The 17,121-nt window shown below is 47.9% G+C and overlaps 1 protein-coding gene across 2 annotated transcripts in view; it reads left to right on the top strand.

Annotated features, from left to right (window-relative positions):
- LIG1 (DNA ligase 1) overlaps positions 1-17,121 on the top strand; it is a 99,819-nt gene that overhangs the window by 53,216 nt on the left and 29,482 nt on the right. For both annotated transcript variants that reach the window (XM_085861929.1, XM_085861938.1), the window contains exons 15-18: positions 166-251; positions 938-1,053; positions 7,936-8,031; positions 10,241-10,351. In XM_085861929.1, the coding sequence (XP_085718055.1) occupies positions 166-251; positions 938-1,053; positions 7,936-8,031; positions 10,241-10,351 (409 nt within the window). The remainder of the gene's footprint in view (positions 1-165; positions 252-937; positions 1,054-7,935; positions 8,032-10,240; positions 10,352-17,121) is intronic.

The raw sequence follows: 17,121 nt of genomic DNA, 5'->3' as shown, positions 1-17,121 counted from the left end.
TGGGTGTGACCTCTTGATGTGTTAAACCTTTTTTTATTTGATTGTGATGTTAAATCTGTTTCCCATTCACACATACCATTCACTAGAATAAATACCCCCAAGATGCTCCTTTATTCCGTCACGACGGGAGGGTTCTTATTGAGATCTGTGTGCATGCCATTGCAGTGAGCTCCCCAACTATGACATCATCGTGCCCACGTTGCTGGCTGAAGGCTTTGAAAGGCTTCCTGAACTTTGCAAGCTGACCCCAGGTTTGGCTTGGAAAATAGACTTTCTTAACACCTCAGTTGTAGTTTCCACTTGATAAATTGGCTCTTTAAAAAATATATATAACTGTACACCAATGGTAATAAGTTCAAATGGAATGGCACCCGGTGTAGCGCATACCTCCGCCAAGCTGAACAGTTTACATTTTGTATCCCACCAATAGGCCGGATCTGGATCCAGACCTGAACAAAAATTTAATCAGCTTGTTCTCGTCTCCTAATCAAGTCGTCTATCAAGTTTTTGAGATATTGTGCTATGTATTGTTTTTCACCCTGTATCTCAACAGTTAAGAATCACTTAAATATTTTTCGGATCCAGATCTTCACAAAAATCGAATCGTTTCATCCTTGTCACACAACCAACCTATCCACAAAAATTTGTCCGAATCCTTCCATAACTTTTTGAGATATCCTTCTCACAGACAGACAGACAGACAGACAGACAGACAGACAGGGCTGAAAACAACCTCCATCCACCTTCGGTGATGGAGGCAGAGCATAAAATTTCATCAAGGCTCGTTTATGTTTGATTTTGTTTTTTGATCAGAGATGGTGGATTTTAAAGTTTGCTTGAATGTAAATGAAGTAACCTTTTTATTTCTGGCTAATTGTTTTGTGTTATCTTTTGTTAACTGACTGGCTTGGGCAATGCACCCTTCCCACTTGTACAGGAATTCCTTTAAAACCGATGCTGGCCCATCCTACCAAGGGCATTGGGGAGGTCTTTAAACGGTTTGATGAGGCCGAGTTTACCTGTGAGTTCAAGTACGATGGAGAGCGAGCACAGGTATTTTCAGGGAATGCCCGTTTGGCTGTATTTTGATTTTGGTTTTGGGGCAACAACAAGTAAGTTGGATGAGATTATCAAAGTTGTGTAATTAAAGAAAACAAAAACTTTCTATCATGCAAATGCAGTGGTTAGGGTTACCTGGTATGGGGAGGTGGGTTGGTATGGATTGGGCAGTGGGTGTGGGTCGGGTGATGGGTGTGAGCCATGGTTGACTGTGGAAAGGGAGTTACGGGTGGGGGGTAGGGGTTGATGGTAGGATCGGGAGTGATGGAGGAGTAGGGTGATGTTAGGGGAGAGTGTGGTCCTTTATCATTATCTGATGTAACTGCTTTTCCTATTTTCTGGGAGAGTAAAAAAGCAATAAAAGCACACGTTGTTTCCTGTTGCAGACAATACTGTATGTTCTATTTATAATAACAGTTATAATGAAAATAACATGTCAATTAAAACCTTACCTTAATTCCTTTTAAATTACATTTGTTTCATACTTCCCAACTTGCACTTACTTGATTGTCTCATTGATGTCGTTTTGTTTTGTGTACAAATATTGAGGCTTGTGGAGTGGATAGAACAAAATTAACAGCGGAAAGAGAGGGCAAGAAACACACCAACAGCAGGGTTGAGGGACAAAATATTGGGAGACTTGGTCAAATAATGGATGTAGTGGAAAATGAGGGGTAGTAGAGGATGCACAAGGTGGATACAGAAGCAAGCTCTCAGGTAGGAAAACCTGGAAATTTGGAAAGAGGTGAGTTTGGTGATGGGAGGGGAATTGATAGGGGTGTGAAGGATCATGGTTTTGGATGGGGGAGGATTATTCCATTATCAGAGATGGCGGTGAACAGCTGTCTTGAAGACCTGAAGGAAGGAATGAGATTGAAGAGAATGTGTAATTTGCTTTCACAAGCAGGGGGAAAGAGGAACAAATGAGTGGAGGTGAGCAGTGATCCTGGATTTTGTGAGTTTTCTGGAGGGAGGTTGTTGGTGGACCGCATGTGCCCTTCAGAAACTTTGGGGGGGGGGAGTGGAGGGAGTTGTACAAAGCACAGAAAGAGCAGAGGGTACAAGACCACAAAGGTGGAGGACACCGACTCAGCTTCATCGCAGGAGATTCCGATGATCTTGGAAGCCTTGTTTTCCATGGTGTCTAGGTGTGAGGTAGAGGTGTCAGCCCAGAGGGGAGAGCAGTACTCCATCAAGCTGTGGATTAAGGCTGTTCAGTTATGCCAAGGAAGGATTTTGTACTACGGAGGATGCCCATTGGGCGACTGGCTTTGGAGGCCAAATTTGAGATGTGGTTTGCCAAAGAAAGATTATGGCTGAGAGTGAGACCCATGAGTTTGAATGACTGAACTTCCTCAAGAGGATTGTTAAGAAAGTAGATGTGGGGGTGGTGGGGGGAGGGTAGGGGAGGGTTGCCATGCGGTCCTCTCGGATAGTGAGAGTGTGAGATTTGTCATGATTGAAAGACATATTCCAAATGTTTGACCAGCTTCTGATTTATTTGTTTTTTGTTGTCATTGTTTAAAGAGAGGGGGGAGGCTGCAGCCTTCCTACCTGAAGGATGAGGGATGTCACGGTACAGGGTTGAGTCATCAGCAAATACAGAAAGGGGTTTTTCCAGAAATTCATAGAGATAATTTATGAAGATCAGGAATAGGACTGGGCCCAGAACTCTGCCTTGGGGCACTCCAGCCTTGACAGGGAGAGGAGATAAAAGGATTCCGTTGAGAGAAACGCATGTTGGCTATGAGAGTAGAGGAAGTCAGTTAGCCATGTTTGGAGTTTGCTTTGGATGCCACAAGTAGAGAGTTTGGAGAGTAAAGGGGGATGCAGACTGTATCAAAGCATGAGCTATGTCTCGAGACGTCCCTGATGTCATGTCTGACATTGAGGGCCTCCATCCATTGTTGGGTGAGTGAGTATAAGCAGCATGTCCAAGGTGGAGTTCCTTGTCCGAAACCAAGTTGGTGATCTGAGATTAGGTTGTTGGAGAAAAGGAATGATTTCATATTCACTGTGATGATGGATTCCATGACTTTGCTGATGATTGAAAGTAAACCATTGGTTCAAATGGGATGTCAAACTTTGCACTGCACTAGCTTTGTTGCAAATGCCCTTTTCATGACCTTCTTCGACAATCGATGACTATTTTTCAGGTTCTTGAGTCGTATCAAGGTCGGACAAAGTCTGACCAGTTTTTCCCAATTTGTTGCACAAAACACAATTTCTTGTGTTTACTGCGATGAAGTTGGCCAACGTGTACTGTTGTTATCAAACAAAAGTTGTACTTATTCCTATGGGAATGCTCTCTAATGCTCTCACCATCTCCCCCATTAAGTTTCTTGGTGAGGAGGGAGTATGATATGGACACCCAGTAGGATGAAGAACAAAACCTGTCAAAGGGTGGAGGAGCTCCTTCTGAGCCAATGGCCATCCATATCTAGTGCCAAACTGTGTCTGCGGAAGTCGTCCTGCAGTTGGGTTACTTCTTATTAGGAGGTTGGAAGCAGGATTTGCACTCCAGCCACCGTAAAACCCTTCACTCCGCAAAATACTCCAGAAGCACAAAAAAATCTGAAAACCCACTCCGTCGGAGTACCTCCTGTGCAGCTTCCCTTCGCAGGGCAGCTCACCGGATGACGGGATTGGGACAAAGCCTTCGGGACCCCCAATCTTTGATGAAAGGAGGGAAACCACGGGGTAACATTCCCGGGTCAGATTGCGGGAGAGTGTGTCAGGGTGGTGCTGAGGTGTCGTCCACAAGATGGCAGTCTCCTTGGGTTAACCTGAGGCGGTCCCTTTGGGTGGGTGCCTGGAATGTCCTATCCCTAAGAGAGGATGACCACCTGTCTCTGTTATCATCTGAGTTCAAGCGTTTGGACATCGGTATTGCAGCACTCTCTGAGGTTCGGAGAACAGATTGCGGCGAGATCATGGCGGGTAGTTACACCTACTATTTGTCTGGTCACTCTGATGGTTACCATGACAAGGAGTTGCTGTAGCTGTGTCCAATAAGCTGACTCCAATGATAGTTGAGGTAACACTGGTCAACGAGCGTATTATGAGACTAAGGATTCGTCATTCCTTGGGTGTCATTTCTCTGGTCTCTGTTTATGCTCTGACTGAGGAGAGTGATCTCACTGTGGAGGATGCATTCTACGCCACATTCGAGTCTGTGGTTGACAGTGCCCCAGGCGAGATACACTTCTAGTCTTGGGGGATTTCATTGCATCGACTGGAACTGATAGGGATGGTTATGAGATGTGTGTTTGTCCCCATGGGTCAGGAACGATGAACCAGAATAGCACTAAGTTCCTTGACTTTGCAAGAAGTTATAGACTGAGGGTGGCCGGTTCATGGTTTCAGCACCCACAAACTCATCGCGGGACTTGGTATTCCAACGCTGGCGGTGTGGCAAAGTACATTGACCATGTGCTCGTTGATGGTCGCTGGTGAATTATCCAGAACTGCAGGGTCTACCGGAGTGCACAGTTCCGCAATACTGACCACAGGCTTGTTGTCGCAACTCTGAAGTTGCACCTTAAATGCAGGGGAATGGTACCATCCCAGCCAAGGCTGGATGTTGGCAAGCTCAAGGATGAGAGAGTTGCTGAGGAGTCTGTTAACAAGCTGAGTGGAGATTTGGGGGGTCTGGGTGCTTTGGGACGTCCTGAAGAGTTGTGGAGTGCCTTCAAGACCACCCTCCTTGATGTATCCGGTCAATGTCTTGGAACTCACTGGAGGGCGAAGAAGAACTATGTTTCTCAAGGGACACTGGATACCATTGACCAGTGTCGCAGGGCCAGGCTGAATGGCAGAGCTGAGCTGTTCAGGGAGCTGAGGCGTAAAACTGTACGTGCACTATGGGTGGACAAGGAGGCCTATGTGCGAGGAATCTGTGAAGGGGTAGAGCATCTCCTGTGGTCAAGTGATTCTCGTCCTGCTTATAGGGGAATTCACGCATTGCGTTCATCCAAGCCCATCCCTCGGTGTACTGCAGTGAGAGCAGATGGTGGTCGGCACTTGACAGAGGAGTCTGAAGTGAAGGCCCCCTGGGCCGGTTATTTTTAGCAGTTGAGTTGGACATCAGGGGTGTTACAATAACTGTTGCTGACCCTCCAATCAACTGTGGTCCACCTTCACTAGTGGAAACACAGGCTGCGGTGAACAGGTTGAAATGGGGCAAAGCTCCAGGGATCTGTGGCATCCATGCTGAACTTCTCAAGGCTGGTGGAAATGCTGCACTCATGTCGTTGCATGCAGTTTTGTGCTCTGCCTGGAACACAGGCATCATCCCAACTGACTGGAAGAGGGGCCTTGTTGTCCCTCTCTGGAAAGGGAAGGGTGACCGCCAGGACTGCTACAACTACCGAGGCGTGACGCTGCTCTCGGTGCCGGGCAAGGTCTTTGCTCGGATAATTCTTGATAGGGTTCGCCACTATCTGCTTGACCACCAGCGTCCAGAGCAGTCAGGCTTTACACCAAAGAGGTCAACAATTAAACTTATCCTTGCTCTTCGGGTCCTCACCGAACGCAGACGAGAGTTTCGGCAGGGCTGCTTTCAGCCTATGTTGATCTCTGTAAAGCATTCTATTCAATGAATCAGGTTGCCCTCTGGAGGATACTTGGTCTTCGTGGGATGCCACCAAAACTGATCGATCTGATGTCTGAACTCTACTTTGGTACTGAGAGTGCTGTGAGATGTGGTGATACCATCTCTGAGTTATTTCCATTTGTTACTGGAGTTCGTCAGGGGTGTGTTCTGGCCCCCACACTTTGCAGACTGGATTCTGGGGAGGATGTTGGAGAGATCAAGCTGCGATGCATCGTTTGGAAATCTCAAGATCTCTGACCTTGATTTCGCAGATGATGCAGTCACCTTTGCAGAGACTCTGGATATCCTTTTGGGTGCCTTAGAGGTGCTGAATGAGGAGTCGGAGCCGCTGGGATTACGGGTTTCCTGGGTCAAAACTAAGATTCAGGCTTTCAATGACATCTTGGATGCTGCTGTCCTGTCTGTACCCGTTTGTGGTGAGAATGTCGAGGTTGTGGAGAGATTCACCTTCTTTGGCAGTGATATTCATGTCTCTGCTGGTTGTGAGCCAGAGGTCAACAGACGTCTGGGTCAAGCCTGGGGAGTCATGGATTCACTGGATAATGGGGTGTGGCGCTGCCCGTACCTATGTGGGAAGATTAAAGTCTGAGTCTTCAGGTTCTTGGTGCTTCCAGTCTTGCTCTGTGGATGCGAGACTTTGACTCTGACCAGGGATCTGAGATGGAGACTTAATTCCTTTGGTACCAGGTCTCTTCGGAGAATCCTTGGCAATCGCTGGTCGGACTTTGTGTCCAACGAGCAGTTGCTGAGATAGACTCAAATGAGATTTGTAACCTGGTCTGGTCCGTGAGCTTCAACTGTGGCTGAATGGACATGTGGCTCGTTTTTCTGACGCTGATCCTGCTCACCAGATTCTCTCAGCGAGGGAATCTCGTAAGTGGAGGAGACCAATGGGCCGACCACGTGCCTCGTGGTTACAGCAGGTTGATCGATATCTCAAGGAGATGGGGATGGGCCAGGCATCTGCCTGGAGAATGGCCAGACGGAGGCCCCTGGAGTACCGGCGGAAAGTGGACGTAGCGACGAGCTGCTCCGGCACATGCTTCCATACCTGACCTGACCTAACCAGTTGATGGCTTGATTGTTCAAGTCCAAAATTTAATGGCATGATCCTTGGACCATACCTAATCCCCCCCCCCCCCACCAAGTTTCGTCGAAATCCGTCGAGGAGTTTTTCCGTAATACTGTTCACAAACAAACAAACAAACAAACAAATAAACAGAAAGGGGTGAAAACAGTAACCTCCATCCATCTTCGAAGATGGCGGAGGTTAAAGACTGATAATCACTCAGAAATACAACAGAGATTGTAACGATAAGCACACGAAATGTTGCTATTTGTAGAAATACATGATTTTTACATTTTGATCCATATAATAGGAATTGCTTGGTTAAGGTTTTTACAAGTTAAGGCTTTTGCAGTCCGTTTACTTGTTCACGTTCACATCTGATCTAACGGCTCACGATGTGAGGGACCCACGTTCAAATACCATTTTCCATTGTCTACATGCAAAAGTACACTGATGTCCACTAATACCTTTGGCCTGTGACCTTGCAATTGGTGTACAAGCTCCACGAGCTTAATGTTAAAAGAAAATTCCTGCTTCAACTATACTTCTCGGTACTTATAGCTCCTCATGAAGTGAAAATGTCACATTTCAAAGTCTGAAAATGACGCGATTTGATCATAAAATCAGTGTACCGTTCAGCTGTAAATGTGTCGGTGAATTTTCCTGTAATTTACTGTCGGATATACTCCTTGATTAGTCCATTACTCCAAGTTTACTCCTTGATTTCCCAGGTGTAATGGTTAGAGCATTTGCTCCGAGTCTGGGAGATCGGTGGTTGAAACCCCAGCCGAGTCATACCATAGACTAAAAAAAAAAATGGTACGTGCTGCTTGCATGTTTGTCGCTCAGCATTTAACAGGATAGAGCATGGACATACTATACAATGCTGGGAAGGCAATGGCAAACAAACCTCCCAGTAAAACCCTTGCCAAGAACCTGCTTTGGCAGCACCAACGCTTTGTAAAGAGTATGATGCAGGTGTTTTTTTTTGGCGGGGGGGAGGTTACCCCTTGAATATAGACCCTCTTGTTCGATTGTCATGAAAAACCTTATTTAATCTACTTTGATGTCATTCATAATCTGAAATGTTTGAAAAGGCCAATAAACCTGGTATCAATACTCATCACAATCTTTTCAACTCCACCGTCTCCCTCCTCCCACACCCTACCTCCCCAACCCAAACAACCTTTAGATACACGTGCTGGAGGATGGCGAAGTGATGGTTTTCAGCCGGAACCAGGAGAACAATACGTCGAAGTACCCAGACATAGTGGGCCGGCTGAAAGAGGTAGAACTGTGTGGGGGTGTTCAGAAACTTGTATGAATGAGATACGTGCAATGGTCTAAGACTCGGTCAATTAATTCAACGACACTTTTCATACAAATCCTTATGCTGCATCAGGACTACCCACCCACCACCTATGCTTTCATTAAACGTTTGCAAAGAAAAATTAGTTAACTTTGCAAAATGACTAATCAGACTGAAATATGCAATTTGGTCTGTCTGTCTCTTTTTGACCACGATACATTTGGTCGTTACTCAACCAAACATGACAGGAGGGAGAAATCCATGTTAAGGTGTATATTCGTGGTTAAGATAGCTAATCGTAGCATTATCCCAAGGCTGCTTGTAATCACAAAAGTAACAACACTATTGATAATAGCATAACATTCATGAAATTACAAAACAATATTAACACTAATAATATCCCCCATTCACACGGGGTTTTTCCTACTTGGACAAATGCTGCGTTAATGTGTATAAATAGCTTATCCTGGTGTTTTATCTGTGTCGGAGTGGCGACCCGTCCAGGATTGTGCCCAATAGCCAAGGAGATTACTAAGGCAGCACCAACACTCTGCACACAGTATGGTTCCGATGGATGGATGGTGTTTTATGTGACATACCTACCCGAAGGAAAAAATATTATTAACCACAAACACATATGATTACCTTTTTAAACAGTCGCTACTGCTGTTTAACACAAAATCCAACATTCTTGAGGCATTGTATTGTTACGTTTGAGGGGGGGTATGCATTCAAAGGGTAATTAGGATGTTTAATTAGGTATGCCATGCTGTTCGAGTTTACCAGGATCTCGATGTAATAAGTAGCAATTCAGTGGTGATAAGTTGTCTAGTAAATGTTCATTTCTTCAAGGGGGGAAATGATAATTGTCACGTAATTAGATAGGGACACGGGATAGGGTAAGTGTGTCTGCGTAAACCCCTTTTTGGTATTCTCTGGAGACTGGCCGTGACGTCACAGGACAGTGCAGCGGATGGCTCCGCCCCGTGATCACGATTGGCAGAAGGCGACGGCGGTGGGCCAATAAACGGCTTGATTGGAAGTGACGAGGACCAAGGATAAAAAGGTTCTGTTCGGGGTCGAAAAGGAAGAGGAAGAAGATTACAACCAAAAGATCGTGTTTTTTTGGTGGGGAGGCTGTTGCGCGGGGAGCATCCTTGTTGTTGTGCTGATTCGATCGTGTTCTTGATCGTGTCTTGGAGCCTTGCTGAGCCTCGTGCCTCACCTTGGTTGGCTCTGGGGTTCTGCTGACTTGGAGTATGTGGTCGAACGGCGGGCGGACCTGCCTCCCTCTCCTGCTCGCAACTTGGTGCCAGAACTGGTTCCCTTGTGGCTGTGAGCGGACTTGGGCCAAGACCAGGAGGTCGACAGCACCACGGTTTCTCCTGCCCCCCCTGACGAGAGCAAGGCCAGCTCGTCCGACGCCGATCCAGGGACAGTTGCGTCCACACCACGGTCCAGCCTGACCACCAGAAATAGCTACGTTTTGTGTGTGTGTGTGTGTGTGTGTGTGTGTGTGTGTGTGTGTGTGTGTGTGTGTGTGTGTGTGTGTGTGTGTGTGTGTGTGTGTGTGTGTGTGTGTGTGTGTGTGTGTGTGCTTGGCGCCTTGGAGGGATTGAGAACTGTATATTCATTGGAATTGTCTGTGTTTTCCCCACGCCCGATCCCACACCATCCCGTCGAATCGCCCCGGATCCCTCTTCTTGCCGAGTCTTGTTATTTCTGGTAATAATAAAAACAAATAAACATCATCAACTCAGTGAAAAGCGACTCGTGCCACCTTCCTCGTCCCGTTTGCGGTAGAGCGATTAGAACCGCCATGTTTGGGTTATAAACAAATAAAGCGCCTCCATCGTTTCGGCTCATTCTACGTTGGCGGGACTGTTCAAGTCCCGTGGACGTCACAATATGCTTATCGCGTCCCCCACAGACCAACGGACCCGAGACTGGATCTAATGTAATCGAGATACCTGAAAGAGGATAACAACATGACCATTCCTGCCACTCCCTTCGGGAGTGCGTGTACTAGTTAAATTAAAATCTGTAAATGGCATTAAAATGTTACCTTTTAACACTTGAAGAAGTTCAGTGGCAGAGAGAGTGAAAACTTCCTTTTTGAAGTCCTAAATACATATCCCCTAAGTTGGTGGTTGATCGGTTTTTGTGATTGCTTTTGCTATGTTCAAAGGTGATGCAGGACCATGTGAAGACCTGCGTACTGGATACAGAGGCAGTGGCTTGGGACCGGGAGAAACGACAGATCCAACCTTTCCAAGTGCTGACAACAAGGAAACGCAAGGCATGTACGACGTGTGGCTTACCCTGGGGTATCACATTAATAAAATGCAATGCCTTGTGCTTGTACGAACAGTGGTCGCTCGTATCAGGCAAGCACACCATCTTACAGCTAACTTTGGAATTATTAATGTCAAAAATAAAAATATAAAACTTGGGCAGAATACCATTGAACGTGTTCCTTGAGTCGGCAATAATGTTATACTTATTTTTCTTCCTCATTACCTCCACCTCATTAAGGTGGACGGAGGTTATGTTTTCACCCCTATTTGTTTGTCTGTCTGGGAGCAGGATATCTCAAAATCTTGTGGACAGATACGGCCGAGATTGGTAGACAGGGTGGTTGTGTGACGAGGACAAATTGACTATACTGTATTTTGGTGAAGATCTGGACACTAAAATTTTTTAAAGTGATTCTTCACCTTAAGTTTGTTTTTAAAGTGAGAGTGCCAAAAACGATACATATCATGATACTTCAAAGTTGTGGACGGGTTATGCCAAAACTTGGTGGATGAGTTGAGTAAGTGACAAGAACAAGCTGATTGTATTTTGGTTCAGGTCCATCCGGCGTATCAGTGGGATACAAAAGGTTTACTGTTCAGCCTGGCGAAGGTGTAATTAAGGTTCTGGCTAAACATTGTACTGCTGTTCATTTTATCCACCGGTCCTCTCTTGTTTAATCAGACACGAAGCATGCCGACCCGTCACTTTACCGACGAGTTTAATCAAAACACAGCATGTTTTATTTCACATAAATATTGCATGTCTATCTGCGGGTATCAATGAGGATGCAAGTAAAACATGCCAAAAAAATGGATCTTTTATAACACGTAATTGTCACGGCTGATTTTTGTTTTGTTTTTCAATGTTAAAAGCTCCAGTCACGGACTATGAGTTCTCTTTGAGGCCAGGCCTTAAATAAAAGAACTACATAGATAGAAAAGTGAAGAAAGAGATCATAGTCTCAGAGTTTTTGAGTCAGTAAAAAAAATCTGCTTTTTGAAAAAGGGAAAGATCATAAGTGTTTGGAAACATAAGAAGGTACAGAGTTCCAGAGTTTGGCAGTGAAGGTGAAGAAACAGACATCATAACGGCCCACTCTTGAGTTACCAATGGCCACACAATAATCATGCGATGTAGTGGCTTGTCGAGTATTCTGTGGTCTCGCTAATGGTGGAGGTACACAATCGGCAAGTTCTCGGGAGCAGAACCCAAAGTAATATCAATGGAAAAGACAAAGAGCCGACTTTGCGGCGTAATTCGAGCGGGTCGAGTTTTGAGGTCAGATTGGGAGAGTTGATAAGTCGGATTAGTTTGGATTCAATGCTGTCCAGTAAGTACGTGGAGCTCGGACCTCCGCAAATGTGAGAGCAGTACTCTCGACAAGGACGAATCAAATCTTTATATAGTGAAGCAACTGTTCAGAGGAGAAGAATCTTCAACAACTGAACATGTCTACTATGTTTCTTAAAGGCAGAACATGATTTCTTAGAGGTTGTTTGTGTGCTTCTTCTGTGTACTTAAATATTTTCTATTGCTTCGAAAAGTATTAATAATACTGTGTATAATTTTGCGTGCTCATCCCATGTCCTTCTAAAGGGTTCCTGCTGTCGTAGGATAATAAATGGTACTGTTCCATGTCACTCCCATTCTCACTTCTTCCTCAATTCCAGAAAGAGTGGTTCGAAAATGGGGATCTCTTTGATTAAACGTACACAAATTTTGGTTCCAACTAACATACAACTTAACCTCGACTCTGGAAACATGGGCTGTTAAAACGGGCATCATCATTATTAAACGGACATTAATTTTTCTTCCATGCAAGTCCATTATTCTTTCCAATCAAGTCAATGGAACATTAGTTTTCCAATGATACCATTTTTACCCCTCAGCCCAAATTGGCTAAGGGGTATTGTCGTCATAGGCGTTGTCCGGGCGTCTGTCAACTTTTGGTTTCCGTCAATTTTGAGGAGAACGCCTTGTCCGATTAAATCCATTTTTGCAGGGTGTGTTGGGGTTGAGTAGAGGAAGGGTCCTTTCGAAAATGGGCGCGCTGCGATTTTCAATGTGGCCTCCATGGCAGCCATCTTGAAATTGGTTTCCGTCGATTTTGAGGAGAACGCCTTGTCCAATTAAATCCATTTTTGCAGTGTGTGTTGGGGCTGGGTAGAGGAAGGATCCTTTCGATAATTATCAGTGTGATGTGATATCCAATATTGCGGCTAGGGCAGCCATCTTGAATTTGGTTTCCGGACAATAACTTGAGAACGGCTTGATTTATTGATTTCATTTTTGTGTGATATAATGGGGGTGTTCAGAGGAAGGTTCCTTTCGATATTCAGTGCAATCCGATATCCAATATGGCGGCTAGAGCAGCCATCTTGAATTTGGTTTTTGGACAATAACTTGAGAACGGCTTCACACTTTGATTTTATTCTGGCGAGGTATAATGGGGTTCGTAATGTCCGAGGTGCAGCAGAACACGGAGAGTGAGAGCGTAGCAGTAACTCCGCTTTATTGTGTGCCCAGATTTACACTACCACCACCCCTAGCGGGCGAGTCATGATATAGGAAACCCAACCACGTGATACAGCACACTCCTCCCCTTGTAAAATGACAATTCCAATGATGAAATGACAATTATAAAATAACCAAACGAAACCAATCAACATTCAAAATCCTCCAAGTACCGCGGCCGTTTTCTTGGGCAGACAGCGCCACCAGACGGCCCAGGCTCAAACGCCTCCCAGCGAGGTCGAGGTGACACCCTCGCCGGACTTTCCCCATCTGCAACAACAACTGCCCCAGCTGACAAGCTTGCTCATCGCCCTCGGGCAGGACTGAATCAGGTGAACACCCCGTGGGCGACGGCACGTCTGGCCTTGGCGATACAACGCCTGGCCATGGCGACATTACAGGTGGGCACCCCACGTCGCTCGGCACGGGGGGGGGGGGTGACGCTGAACAGCGATCATGCATTTGGTCCACGTGCCGCTTCCACACCTCCCCACCATCAGTCTGCACCATGCAATTTGCCAGCCCCAGTACCACAGAGACCACATCCGGAACCCATTTGGAACCGTGGTAATAATCGCGTACCATTACCCGCTGTCCCACATCAAAACCGCGCAGCAGCGTCGTGTGCGACACCGACCCCCCCACCCCCCCCCAGGTTGCAGCAAATCCAGTCTGAACCGCAATGCCCGTCCATAGAGATGAATGTCAGGAGAATCACCCGTGGCAGGATGAATAGCGTTCCTGTATTGGAGCAAAAAGACATCGACCACAGTCTGCACAGGTGCAACACCCCCCCCCCCCTTCTACGCAAAGCCCGTTTCAACATTTTAACAAATGATTCCGCCTGCCCGTTCGTGGCAGTATGATACGGTGCGAACCTTAGATGTCGAATACCGTTTTGACGCATAAACTCATCAAATGTACCTGCGATGAACTGCGGACCGTTATAATTATCGGAGACCAGAATCTCGGGTATTCCCTTATTAGCAAAGATCATCCGCAGTTTTTCTACCGTAATGTCTGCCGATGTATGCTGCATCACTACAACCTCCGGCCATTTAGAGAACGCATCGATCACAATCAGAAACATTTTGCCTTTAACCGGCAAAATCCACATGGACCCTTTGCCAGACCCTTACTGGGGTCGGCCATAGTCCCGAAGCTCGACGCGGATTATCAGCATCTGTCTGACACGTGGCGCAATGCTTAACCATCTGCTCAATGTCTTTATCCAGCCCCGGCCACCACAACAGGCTACGAGCAAGACTCTTGGTCTTCACGACACCAAGGTGACTGACATGTAGTTCTTCCAAACACTGCTGCCTGAAATTCAGTGGAATCACCGCCCTCATTCCCCACATAACGCACTGTTGGACCTACGACAGCTCCGATGCACGCGACGCGAAAGGCTGAAATGCTGGTGTTGAAGGTAGATCGCTCCAATTCCCAGTAGAAATTGCCTGAACGACACGGGTGAGCACTGGATCATGAGCCGATTCCACCGCGACCTGTTTGGCCGTGATCGGCCAGCTTTGGACCTGGCTCAGTGCAAACACATCAACCCGGTCGGCTGATTCAGACGAAGCTGGACCCTCCGCGCAAGGCAAGCACGAGAGCCCGTCGCAGTTAGCATGCTTCTCGGTGCTTCGGAACTGAATATCGTAGCTGTAGGCAGCAAGAAATAGACACCACCGCTGTATTCGCGTGGCCGCCACCACCGGTACCCCGCGTTCGGGTCTCAGGATGAATTGAAGTTGTTTGTGATCCGTCTGCAAGGTGAAATGCGCCCCAGCAAGTGTTGATGAAACCTCCACACACCCCAGACGAGGCTGAGAGCCTCGCGCTCGATCTGGGCATATTCCCGTCCTGCTGTGGACAGGGTCCGGGATGCAAAACAAACAGTCCGCTCGGAAACCATCATCTATCTTGTGGGAGAGCACTTCCCCGATGCCGTATGCAGAGCTGTCGCATGCCAATAAGAGCGGACGTGCAGGCTCATAGTGCACAAGGACCGTATCCTCTGTGAGCAGCCGCTTGACGCGGTCGAACGATGCCTAGTGTGCATGCCCCCAGGTCCAGCACTTGTCCTTCCTGAGCAAGCGCGTTAACGGCGCAAGCTGCGAGCTGAGCCCGTGCACGAATCTTTGGTAATGCTGTGCCATACCAATGAATGAGAGCAGCTGCGTCTTGTCGTGAGGCGGTGGCATATGCTGAATTGCCTCCACCTTCCGAGGGCCTTTCAACAGCCCCTCCGGCGTGATTACGTGCCCGAGGTATTCCAAGCGCTGCTTGAAGAATGCGCACTTGTCCCTGTTCAAGCGCAGGCCGCACGCTTCCAGCTTCGTCAGCACTTGGGCAATGTTCGCCAGGTGCTCATCCGCCGTTTTCCCCGCAATGAGCACATCGTCCAAGTAGGTTTGAGCGGGCAGGCCAATGCAAACCTGATCCATGGCTCTCTGCCACAAGGCCGGGGCCGAAGCAATCCCAAAACAGAGTCGGGTATATCGATAGAGTCTTGACACGTGTTGATTGTCAAAAGGTCGCTAATCCCGGGATCCATCGCCAGGTGAAAATATGCATCACGCAGGTCTAGCTTCGTGAAGTATTGACTCCCCGCCAATCGTGCATATATCTCATCGATTGACGGCAGTGGATACTGCTCCACGCTGAGCCCCGGGTTAACCGTGGACTTGAAGTCCCCGCACAATCGGACGTCTCCATTCCGTTTCAGCACCGTGGCAACCGGGGTGGCCCAATCTGAGTACGACACCCGTTCGATCACTCCACAGGCCTCCAGCCTATCCAGTTCACCCTTGACCTTGTGCCGCAGGGCATACGGCACCGGTCGTGGTTTACAAAAACGAGGAACCACCCCCTCCTTCAGGAAGAGCTTTGCCTGCACGTCCTTGAGTTTCCCAAGGTCGTCGCAAAACAAACCTTGATGTCTTTGAAGAATCTTATCAAACTGATCCTCCCATCGGCTCGGCACGGGTTGCACGAGGTGAACGGCGGCCCAGTCTAGCCTGATGCGGGTCAGCCAGTCCATGCCTCGGAGAGACGGCCCACTCCCCGCACCACATACAACGGAAGCGCGGTGACCTGGCCTTGGTAGACTACAGACACGTCTGCCATCCCGACTGGCGTTATCTTCTCGCGGGTGTACGTGTACAGTGTGAGGTTTGACCTGATAAGCTTCAGGCCGTTGAGTCTACGCTCGGTCTGTTCGCCGATGATCGACACAGCCGCTCCAGTATCAACCTGAAACGTGATCGGCGTTTTGTTCACTCCGAATTCCACCGTCATCGGGCGTGTCGCCGCAGGACCAATTGAAAACAGGCTCATCATCGGCTGCAGGTTCCTCCCCAGGTCGCCAGGGTCACCTCGCACATCGCCGTCCATGACCTTAACGGTGGCCAACACCCCTCGGCACACACGTTTCAGATGACCCACCTTGTGACAATGTAAACACACAGTGTTTTTAAACGGGCACACACACCGCAGGTGTCGACCTCCACATCCCAAACACGTCCGCGGGGTCACCTCACCGCTCGTACGGCCACGCGGCGACGTCTGGCCCCGTCGGCACCGAAGGTCGCGCGTGCGTCCCGGGGCACTCGCGACACCGCGTGGACTCCCGGGCCATCTAGTATTCTCTGGCCGGCGATGGCCTGAACATCTCCGAGAGTCTGCTCGACAGCTGCAGCAGTGTCGACCGCCGAGTTGAATGTAATGGCTTCACCCCTCAACCGGAGAATCGCCGAAACCACTTTTGCATCTTGTAAACCGGAAATAAAGCGATCTCTGAGTCGAGTTGGACGCTCCCCCGCAGTGAACTTGCAGGCCACGGAAGAATGCTTCACTCGCGCTGCAAAATCCGCGACGCGCTCCCCCGTACCTTTCGCGAGGTGATCGAACTGGTATCGAGCTAGCTGTAATGACTTCTCCGGCGCCATGTGTGCTTTCATCTTCTGCACAATGTCCTGAAACGATAGCGTGTCCCCACTGGGCTTGTCCGGCGTCACCAAATCACTCAGTCGTCGATAATGTTCCGTCGATAGCGAAGCGAGCAAGATGGACTTTTGCTTGCTCTCGTCGTCCACATAATTCACGTGGAAATAGCACCCCAATTGTTCCGAAAACAATTCGAAGTCGTCTCCGACGAAACGGGCACCTGTCCGTGAGCCGTGACTCGATTATCAACCATCCTCGTCAGCCAACTGTAATGTCCGAGGTGCAGCGGAACAGGGAGAGTGAGAG

The sequence above is a fragment of the Eptatretus burgeri genome, chromosome 2 (genome assembly GCF_056783735.1).
Source record: "Eptatretus burgeri isolate ZD-2024b chromosome 2, Ebu_testis_v1, whole genome shotgun sequence".
NCBI lineage: Eukaryota > Metazoa > Chordata > Myxini > Myxiniformes > Myxinidae > Eptatretus > Eptatretus burgeri.
This window is presented reverse-complemented; position numbering and strand designations above follow the sequence as displayed.